The 11,606-nt window shown below is 41.0% G+C and overlaps 1 protein-coding gene across 1 annotated transcript in view; it reads left to right on the top strand.

Annotated features, from left to right (window-relative positions):
• The window catches only part of TNPO1 (transportin 1), a gene marked incomplete in the record, with an annotated part of 160,002 nt that overhangs the window by 114,357 nt on the left and 34,039 nt on the right, over positions 1-11,606 (top strand). Inside the window, 5 exon segments of the mRNA XM_034774657.1 lie at positions 4,694-4,780; positions 5,493-5,600; positions 5,807-5,965; positions 6,087-6,174; positions 11,504-11,602. Coding sequence (XP_034630548.1) covers positions 4,694-4,780; positions 5,493-5,600; positions 5,807-5,965; positions 6,087-6,174; positions 11,504-11,602 — 541 coding nt within the window.

Below are 11,606 nucleotides of genomic sequence, written 5' to 3'. Positions count from 1 at the left end.
TCCTGTGGCACCTTTGAGACTAACAGAAGTACTGGGAGCATAAGCTTTCGTGGGTAAGAACCTCACTTCTTCAGATGCAAGACTGCATCTGAAGAAGTGAGGTTCTTACCCACGAAAGCTTATGCTCCCAGTACTTCTGTTAGTCTCAAAGGTGCCACAGGACCCTCTGTTGCTTTTTACAGATTCAGACTAACACGGCTACCCCTCTAATACTTGTTTTAGGAATGTAAGGCATCAGTAGACAGCAGTTCTACTTGTTGCTTCATGTTGTTTGCTATATAATTGGTGTTCAATAAGATAATTGCCATCCGTAACATTGGGACTAGAGGAAGACTAGCATTGTTGTTAATACACTGGGCTATGAGACTTTGGACAAGCCACTTCACTTCTAGATGCCTCTGTTTTGCCAGTAAAATGAAATTACCTTTTCTCCAGACAGGCACTTGGTTCAGCACAAGACAAAAGTTAATTGTGGGATAGTGATGTGTTCAATGTCAGAAATAGGAGGTACACCACTTGAAAACTGGATTTGTGTGTACTTTCCTTGGGGTTTTTTTGTTTTTTGGGGGGTTTTTTTTGTTTTGGGATGGGTTCGAAAAGTCGCTCTATATGGGTAATGGGATGAGATTTAGGTGTGCCATAATGGAGACCTGAGTTCTGTTCCAAGTTCTGCCAGACAAGATGCAACATCTGTCTACCTATAAATGGGGGAATGAAACTTCCCTGCCTTAATAATCAAAGTCTCATGCCCTTGCCTTATAAAGATTTGTGAAGTGCACAGCATTAACATCAGTCAGTGGGTAAGGTGAGACTGCAACTCGTGGAATGCTAGCTCCAAACCCATGCTGGCTCCAAACCCATGTATCTTCCCCTACACCTAAGGGAGTTGTGGTGTTCAGGAGCAGCGCAGCAGGGGAGAAAGAAGAATCTGTTTTGCCTATGTTCTGTCTGAACCTCTAGTTCTGTGTGCATTGAATAGATGCACTGCAGGAGAGTGAGTGGGGCCTGGAAGTATGCATGTGTTTGGAAGGTTCTTAAAATTCAGTTACAAGTAATCCATGTGTGCAAATGGAATTTTTTGTTTTCCCCCTATGGCTCATCATGAAACCCATGCAATGTGGTTGAATGAAGAAAACAATACACCTTTTTGACCCAAGGGATATCCTGAAAGCCGAAGGTTATAATGGAAAGTGTTAAAGGTTGCTGCTTCTGTTCCTGTAGCTGTAGTATGGAGAAGATTAGGTGCTTCTGTTTACACTTTCTCACATAACATGAATGTTCCCTTGTCCTTGTATCTGACTAGCCCTCATCAAATTAGTGGTAAACTTGTGCACTGAACAGTAAGGGTTTATAGAAATGTCTGTTTAGTCCTGTTTTTGAACTCTACCATGGAACTCAATGATAGCTTTGTAGCAACATGTTCCACGGGTGTGTGTGTGTGTGTGTGTGTGTGTGTGAAACAGTAAAAATATTTTTACTGCCTTTTCAGTTTCCTTGCCATTATGGGGATCTACACCTTCTTTTGAGTCATCTGATACTGGCTACTGTTAGCAATAGCATACTGGAGTGGATGGACCCCTTAGAGGCTTCGGGCTCATGATGAATGCTGCCCACACTGCTCCCCTTGCTATGTTATAGACCATGTCTAGTTCTCTTTCCCCTTGATCCCATCACTTGTCTGTCCCATTTTATAGGACAAGACTGTTATAATCCCAATACAGTCTGGATATTGTTACGGCTAATCTTGTAGCTCCCCATTCTTTAAGCAACTATGAGCACTTCAAAATATTCAGTGTCTCAGTATTCCAGTTGAGACTTCTTTGCCTCTGTCTTACAACAGATATAGTCACATGTCCATCTCAAAAATTCCTGCAACTTGCCATTGGCCTGCAGTATGCTGTGGTCCTTTAGTGTAGTACCAGCCCTGAAAGGTTCTGTCTGGCTCCAGAAACTTGATTCTTTCTTACAGTATCTTCTTTGACTGAGCTGTATTATCAATCAGCAAAAGCAAATTCATTCCAACTCAGTGAATGATTTATCTGGGAGCACTCTGGGAGACTGCCTCGATGTTAGTCTCCCATTTTCTGAGAGAGCGCACGCCATTGATCTAGCAGGGTATCAAAGCGGATCCCAAGATCCAGATGTGCTCCAGCTACTTGGAATCTTCATCTTGTTAGAATACTTAAGTTAGGACCTGTGGATGACTGAAAATGGAGGGGAAAGCAAAGATAAATGAAGGAATGCTGATCCTACCTAGTGTCTCCCAACTGGTTTCACATATTGTAGAAATGCTAATTCAGAGTGCCATCAACCAGGCTTTTCATTCCCCTGCTTCACCTTCCAGACCTGTTGTCTCAGGTGGAAGTAATCGTACTGTTCCAGATGCTCTATCTTATATTCTAATTTGTGAGAAGTGGCTCTTGAAACAGCTGGGCTGACTTTCATGGTGATGGATGCTGCTGAGGTGAAGAGAGCTGTTTGCCACCTGGGTTGTTTACTTCATCTTTGATCAGTTTGGGCTGGTGGTTGGCCAATGTATGCTCTTTCTCAGGTCTTCAAGTTTCTTAAACCAGTGTTAGGTAAGGGTGTCTCAACCTGCTGAGAAAAGTTTCAGCAGTAGGAGCTATTAGGACAGGGATAGTAAATAGGTGGACTGTGGGTCAAATCCGGACTGTCAGGTGCTTTTGAATGGACCCTGAAATCTTTTTATTATCATTGTTATTGTTTGTTTATTATTTTTCTCTGGAGTCTAGACCAAGAAATTTGGACCTAGACAAAAATAATTGACTACACCTGTATTAGGAAATACCTCTTGCCTCTTAGTGTCCAACTTTCAGGGCAGTAGAACAGAATTCAGTTAAACTTAAACATGCCATCCTTAGAAACTAAATGCAAAGCTTAGTAGGCTGTCCACTTGCCCCCTCAAGTCCCTAATATCTGCATCCTTATGACTGGCAATAAAATTGTCCTTTCTGTTGACTGCTACCTCTCTGCTGAGAGTGGTTGAGCCAACGGCCCTCCCTTGTTGCTTCCCCTTCTTGTCTTTCCCCATGTTGTCTTCTGGTTCCCAGCATCATCTCCAAAATTAGTGTCCTGATTTCCTGTGGAGCTAAGGATTAATTTCCCTTCCTATTGTCCTCTGCCAGCCTTATTTAAGGGATATGGCTTGGCATTCCTTAGGTGGAGTCCTGAACTTTTACTTATGTAGTAGTGTAGGATCTGACACCATGTTTGTCCTATAATATGGGCCCAAGAAAGGATGGAAAACAGACAGCTGTATCATTAATAGGATGATTCAGAGAGAATATGCCTCAGAGAAGAACTGTCAAGCAGCCTCTTGGTATATCTTGGCACAGCTGATCTTCCATCAGGGGACCTTTTAGGCATAGGTTCCTGAGTGTTATAGTCCAAGGATACCCCACTAGTTATCATGATTTGATTGATTGATACTGTTATTGCTGGGCAATGCATTTTTAGAGTGAAATTCTGGTCACACTGAGGTCTGTGGTAAAACTGTTGATTTCAGTAGGGTCAGGATTTCACCCTATATTTTTTCAAGTCCAGAAAGTTAGTTTAAGTAAAACTTTTTATACTGGGTGCATTGTAACTTTACAATAGAAAAATATTTCCTGTGTGTAAACAGTACACTTTTAATTATGATCACTTAGCTGATTTTGGTCACACACGTAATGGTGTGTGTATGTGGTGTGGAAATAACCTTTGTGGAAGTCTCTATATGGATTAAACTATAACATGGGAAAACTGAATCTCATAGAATAAATGCAGAAAGAATGAGGAGTACTTGTGGCACCTTGGAAACTAACAAATTTATTTGAGCATAAGCTTTCGTGGGCTAAAACCCACTTCATCGGATGCATACAGTGGAAAATACAGTAGGAAAATATATATACACAGAGAACATGAAAAAATGGGTATTGCCATACCAACTGTAACGAGGGTAATTAAGGTGAGCTATTATCAGCAGAAGAAAAACAACTTTTGTAGTGACAAGTGATAATTTTGTAGGATCCTGATTATCACTACAAAAGTTGTTTTTCTTCTGCTGATAATAGCTCGCCTTAATTACCCTCGTTACAGTTGGTATGGCAATACCCATTTTTTCATGTTCTCTGTGTATATATATTTTCCTACTGTATTTTCCACTGTATGCATCCGATGAAGTGGGTTTTAGCCCACGAAAGCTTATGCTCAAATAAATTTGTTAGTTTCCAAGGTGCCACAAGTACTCCTCCTCCTTCTTTTTGCTGATGCAGATTAATGCGGCTACCACTCTGAAACAGAATAAATGTATGTTACTGAAACTGCCTCTAATGAGCAAAGTTGTCTATGATGGTGTATCTATTGGCACCTAATATATAGTGGTAAAAAGGTAAGCTTTGTTAATACATTGATGTTTCCTAAAATCTAATCTGAGAAATATCAAATTGTGAACTTATTATGAAACTTTATTAATAGTCATGCAGGAGAGACAGTTGTTTACAATTATCACAGTTGAAACAATCGTAGTAATTTCACCATTGATATGTCATAAGGACCCTTTCTGTAAAAGAGAAAATGTGAGGTGAGATGAGAAGTGATCATGTGTTCCAGACTTCTGAGTTAGAAAACTTGGGTATTTTGGAATTCAGTATTTCAGCAGTTAATCAACAATGTTTTTCCTCACTACAAATAGGAATATATTCAGATGCTAATGCCTCCACTAATCCAGAAATGGAACATGTTGAAGGATGAGGATAAAGATCTCTTCCCTTTATTAGAGGTAAATGTTACGAAGTATTTTGGTGTGAAATTGTATAGGTTATCTAATCTCTGTTCTACTAAGTTGATTTTGTGTTATATATGTTTAATATAAAGCAGTCTGGATTTTATTGTGGGGGATCTTTTAAGGATCTGAATTATAATTGTGCATAAATTAGTGTAGCTCTTACAAGAATGATCCTTTCTTCTGAAACGACTTCAGGTTGGGGGTGTGACTGTAGAGATTAGGCATAGTGGTAAAAATGTTAATTATGGAAAAAGCCATTTCTGCATAACTCATTCATTTTGGCTGGAAAGAGATAAATTTCCCTTTTCTGTGATTTAAAGATATAGCCATTGGGGAATATCTCTTTCCAGAGCAAAGATTTTAGGTTAGTTTCGCTGGAGTCCTTGTGGTGGTCTCCTACAGCATTTTTTACTGTCCATCTTTTATTCCCACAACTTTGCTCCCATAGAACAACTTGGAGGCGCTCCCAGTTGGACACTGTCAGCCATCTCTTGTAAACTGAACATTCCCCTTCAAAATCTGTGGCATGAAAATTATTAGCCCAGTCCTAAACCCAGGTTTTCCATAACGGTAACATGTTCTACTATTGTTTGAAATAGTGTCTGCCCAAAATGGTTAATTTTTTCTCTTCTCTATATTTTAAGTAGGGTAGAGTGAAAGAAGTATACACTTTCATCATCATGTGTACATTGCTTTTGTATTCCAGTGCCTGTCTTCGGTTGCCACTGCCTTGCAATCTGGCTTCCTTCCATACTGTGAACCCGTGTATCAGCGTTGTGTAAACCTGGTACAGAAGACTCTTGCACAAGCCATGGTATTTTTCTATTATTCCCAGGATTTGTAGATGCATTGGGTATGCAACTGCTTGTGTATTACACTGGGATTTATAACATAGCCATCAAACAACATCTGATTGAAGTTACAAAACATAAACCAATTCTTGATTTGCATGCATAGCATAGAGAGAACTCAATCTGTTTTATATTGAAGGTGGGTGTTTTAACCAGTGTTTTATTACAGTTGCACAATGCTCAGCCAGACCAATACGAGGCACCAGATAAAGACTTCATGATTGTGGCTCTTGATTTACTCAGTGGCTTAGCTGAAGGACTTGGAGGCAACATTGAACAGCTAGTGGCTCGCAGTAATATCTTGACACTAATGTACCAATGCATGCAGGTGAGAAGAATTTGTTTGTAAATCCTGGGATGATTTTTTTTTTAAATAAGCCTTGTTCTAATCAACTTCTTACTTCTCCCTTTGGTTGTTTTTTTTTTTCCTGTTTTTTATTTGTTTGTAGGATAAAATGCCTGAGGTACGACAGAGTTCTTTTGCCTTGTTAGGTGACCTGACAAAGGCATGCTTTCAGCATGTTAAGCCTTGCATAGGTATGTTTCTTTTTTTTTATATATATATATAGATAGATAGATAGATATGTCGTTAGCTTATTTCTAGGGCTGTCAAGTGATTAAACAACAATAGAATACCATTTATTTAAATATTTTTGGGTGTTTTCTACACTTTCAAATATATTGATTTCAATTACAACTCCGAATACGAAGTGTACAGTGCTCACTTTATATTTTTGATTACAAATAAATGCACTGTAAAAAAACACACATTATTTTTTCAGTTCACCTAATACAAGTACTGTCGTGCAATCTCGTTATCATGAAAGTTGAACTTACAAATGTAGAATTATGTACCAAAAAATCATTAAAAAAAAAAAAAAAGGTAAAACTTTAGAGCCTACAAGTCCACTCAGCCAATTGCTCTGACAAAAGTTTTACATTTGCAGGAGATAATGCTGCCCGCTTCTTGTTTACAGTGTCACCTGAAAGTGAGAACAGGTGTTCACATGGCACTGTTGTAGCCGGTGTTGTAAGATATTTATGTGCCAGATGCGCTAAAGATTCATATGTCCCTTCATGCTTCAACCACCATTGCAGAAGACATGTCTCTGGATAAAGTTGAGAAGTGTGAGCAACAAGGGTGATGTCGTGGTTGGAGTCTGCTATAGACCACCAGACCAGGGGGATGAGGTGGACGAGGCTTTTTTCTGGCAACTAGCAGAAGTTGCTAGATCACAGGCCCTGGTTCTCATGGGAGACTTTAATCACCCTGATATCTGCTGGGAGAGCAATACAGCGGTGCACAGGCAATCCAGGAAATTTTTGGAAAGCGTAGGGGACAATTTCCTGGTGCAAGTGCTGGAGGAACCAACTAGGGGCAAAGCTTTTCTTGACCTGCTGCTCACAAACAGGGAAGAACTAGTAGGGGAAGCAAAAGTGGATGGGAACCTGGGAGGCAGTGACCATGAGATGGTCGAGTTCAGGATCCTGACACAAGGAAGAAAGGAGAGCAGCAGAATATGGACCCTGGACTTCAGAAAAGCAGACTTTGACTCCCTCAGGGAACAGATGGGCAGGATCCCCTGGGAGAATAACATGAAGGGCAAAGGGGTCCAGGAGAGCTGGCTGTATTTTAAAGAATCCTTATTGAGGTTGCAGGAACAAACCATCCCGATGTGTAGAAAGAATAGTAAATATGGCAGGCGACCAGCTTGGCTAAACAGTGAAATCCTTGCTGATCTTAAATGCAAAAAAGAGGCTTATAAGAAGTGGAAGATTGGACAAATGACCAGGGAGGAGTATAAAAATATTGCTCAGGCGTGCAGGAGTGAAATCAGGAAGGCCAAATCACACTTGGAGTTGCAGTTAGCAAGAGATGTTAAGAGTAACAAGAAGGGTTTCTTCAGGTATGTTAGCAACAAGAAGAAAATCAAGGAAAGTGTGGGCCCCTTACTGAATGAGGGAGGCAACCTAGTGACCGAGGATGTGGAAAAAGCTAATGTACTCAATGATTTTTTTGCCTCTGTCTTCACGCACAAGGTCAGCTCCCAGATTGCTGCACTGGGCAGTACAGCATGGGGAGAAGGTGACCAGCCCTCTGTGGAGAAAGAAGTGGTTCGGGACTATTTAGAAAAACTGGACGTGCACAAGTCCATGGGGCCGGATGCGCTGCATCCGAGGGTGCTAAAGGAGTTGGCGGGTGAGATTGCAGAGCCATTAGCCATTATTTTTGAAAACTCATGGCGATCGGGGGAGGTCCCAGATGACTGGAAAAAGGCTAATGTAGTGCCCATCTTTAAAAAAGGGAAGAAGGAGGATCCGGGGAACTACAGGCCAGTCAGCCTCACCTCAGTCCCTGGAAAAATTATGGAGCAGGTCCTCAAGGAATCAATTATGAAACATTTAGAGGAGAGGAAAGTGATCAGGAACAGTCAGCATGGATTCACGAAGGGGAAGTCGTGCCTGACTAACCTAATTGCCTTCTATGATGAGATAACTGGCTCTGTGGATGAGGGGAAAGCAGTGGATGTGTTGTTTCTTGACTTTGGCAAAGCTTTTGATACTGTCTCCCACAGTATTCTTGCCACCAAGTTAAAGTAGTATGGGCTGGATGAATGGACTGTAAGGTGGATAGAAAGCTGGCTAGATCGTCGGGCTCAACGGGTAGTGATCAATGGCTCCATGTCTAGTTGGCAGCTGGTTTCAAGTGGAGTGCCCCAAGGGTCGGTCCTGGGGCCGGTTTTGTTTAATATCTTTATTAATGATCTGGAGGATGGTGTGGACTGCACTCTCAGCAAGTTTGCAGATGACACTAAACTAGGAGGCGTGGTAGATACACTAGAGGGTAGGGATCGGATACAGAGGGACCTAGACAAATTAGAGGATTGGGCAGAAAAAAACCTGATGAGGTTCAACAAGGACAAGTGCAGAGTCCTGCACTTAGGACGGAAGAATCCCATGCACTGCTACAGACTAGGGACCGAATGGCTAGGTAGCAGTTCTGCTGAAAAGGACCTAGGGGTCACAGTGGACGAGAAGCTGGATATGAGTCAACAGTGTGCTCTTGTTGCCAAGAAGGCTAACGGCATTTTGGGCTGTATAAGTAGGGGCATTGCCAGCAGATCGAGGAACGTGATCGTTCCCCTTTATTCGACATTGGTGAGGCCTCATCTGGAGTACTGTGTCCAGTTTTGGGCTCCACACTACAAGAAGGATGTGGAAAAATTGGAGGGAGTCCAGCGGAGGGCAACAAAAATGATTAGGGGTCTGGAGCACATGACTTATGAGGAGAGAACTGGGATTGTTTAGTGTCCAGAAGAGAAGAATGAGGGGGGATTTGATAGCAGCCTTCAACTACCTGAAGGGGGGTTCCAAAGAGGATGGAGCTCGGCTGTTCTCAGTGGTGGCAGATGACAGAACAAGGAGCAATGGTCTCAAGTTGCAGTGGGGGAGGTCCAGGTTGGATATCAGGAAAAACTATTTCACTAGGAGGGTGGTGAAACACTGGAATGCGTTACCTAGGGAGGTGGTGGAGTCTCCTTCCTTGGAGGTTTTTAAGGCCCGGCTTGACAAAGCCCTGGCTGGGATGATTTAGTTGGGAATTGGTCCTGCTTTGAGCAGGGGGTTGGACTAGATGACCTCTTGAGGTCCCTTCCAACTCTGATATTCTATGATTCTATGTGTCCATGCTTATGACGGGTTCTGCTCAATAACAATCCAAAGCAGAGCAGACCGACACATGTTCATTTTCATCATCTGAGTCGGATTCCACCAGCAGAAGATTGATTTTCTTTTTTGGTGGTTTGGGTTCTGTAGTTTCTGCATCGGAGTGTTGCTCTTTTAAGACTTCTGAAAGCATGCTCTCTACCTCGTCCCTCTCAGATTTTGGAAGGCACTTCAGAGTCTTAAACCTTGGTCAAGTGCTGTAGCTATTTTTAGAAATCTCACATTGGTACCTTCTTTGTGTTTTGTCAAATCTGCAGTAAAAGTGTTCTTAAAACGAACACGTGCTGGGTCATCATCCGACACTATCACATGAAATATGTGGCAGAATGTGGGTAAAACAGAATAGGGGAGACACAATTCTCCCTCCCTCCCCCCAAGGAATTCAGTCACAAATTTAATTAATGCATTTTTTTTTTTTTAACAAGCATTAGCATGGAAGCACATCCTCTGGAATGGTGGTCGAAGCATGAAAGGGCATGTGAATGTTTAGTATATCTGGCATGTAAATACCTTGCAATGCCAGCTACAAAAGTGCCATACGAATGCCCGTTCTCACTTTCAGGCGACATTGTAAATAAGAAGCAGGCAATGTAAATGTAAACAAACTTGTTTGTCTTAGCGATTGGATGAACAAGAAGTAGGACTAAGTGTGGATTTGTAGGCTCTAAAGTTTTACATTACAAGTTACACTTACAAATAGAAAAATTGAATTGAAATACTATTTTTTCATTTTTACAGTGTAAGTATTTGTAATAAAAATATAAAGTGAGCACTGCACACTTTGTATTCTGTCGTAATATAAATCAATATATTTGAAAATGTAGAAAAATATCCAAAAAATTGATAAATTTAAATTGGTATTCTACTGTTTAACAGAGCAATTAATCGACAGCCCTACTTATTTCACATGTTGATAGCTGAAGAAAAAGATGGTGGTATCTTCACCATGGACTGGATTGATTCTCCTGGTGGTGGAAGGTCTGCCTGTTGTGGGGGAAATGGGCAGTATCAGTTACCAGTCAGCTATCTCATTAGTCAATTCCTCTCACTAGGGAGTGGCTGCTGTTAAGGGTAGGAGTAGATGTCCTAGTTCAAAGTATCACATTAGGTAGCAGTTGCTTCCAAGGCTCCTATTGAGGCCCGATATCAGACTTGAAAGCTGCCATCCCACAGCAGAAACCTTGATGGGGAAGAGAGGTGGCAGTACCAACCATCCTCTGGGTCGGGGATAGTCAATAGGCAGACACTTTTGAACGGACCCCCCAATATTTTATTTTATTTTATTTATTTATTATCATTTTTTATTTTCTTCTTCTCTGGAGTCTGGACCTTGACTATACTTTGACCAAGAAATTTGGACCTTGACAAAAAATAATTGACTATCCCTGCTTCTGAGTGAATTAAGCACACTGGGCCAAGCTTTGCAGAGTTCAGTTTTCACCACCCTGAACCAGCAACAATGTGTGGACATAGATCTATTTAGATCACACTTTATAAAGGCATTTTGCTTTTTTCTTAAATTAAATTCAAACTGTTCGAGAGTGTTTTTCTCCAGACTGATTTTATACCATGGTCAGCTTTGATCTGGCATATTCAGACTGTTTTGCAACTAATGTAGCTACTTTCTGCTGAAAATGGAAAAGCTGATAAAATTGTATCCCTGATTTACAACCTATACTGCTTGTTTTAGGAGTGTATTGTTTCTATTGCAAACATCTGCACATCATAATTGAAAATGTGAGAAGCTTAGCCAAGAGCTTATTTTCTTTATTTCAGCAGAAGGGTTATAGTATCCATTGTAGGTTTTTATAGATTTGCTGATCCCTTTGGCAGAGGTGTATGCCAGAGAGGCCTGTAACTTTCCTCCAAACAATTACTGGACTGACTTGGGGATTCTAAAATTTGAATTCATTCTTGTCAGATGTTTTATCAGTTCAATGACATGTGTGCCTTCATGACACACTTATTTGAGGAATTAGTTGCAAAATTGTTGCTCCTAACTCTTGTCTGTTCTACATGAGGCATTCCATGCATTTACATATTTTTAGGTTATGAAAAATTGTTTACTGAGAACTTCGAGTAGTGGGGAAAAAAACAACTTTACTGCACACAGTCAGTTTAAAAATATTGTTCTTTCTAGCTGATTTCATGCCGATTTTGGGAACGAACCTAAATCCTGAGTTCATTTCTGTGTGCAACAATGCTACATGGGCAATTGGTGAAATCTCCATTCAAATGGGTAA

The sequence above is a fragment of the Trachemys scripta genome, chromosome 6 (genome assembly GCF_013100865.1).
Source record: "Trachemys scripta elegans isolate TJP31775 chromosome 6, CAS_Tse_1.0, whole genome shotgun sequence".
Lineage (NCBI taxonomy): Eukaryota > Metazoa > Chordata > Testudines > Emydidae > Trachemys > Trachemys scripta.
Note: the sequence above shows the minus strand (reverse complement) of the source record. Positions and strands in the feature narration are given on the sequence as shown.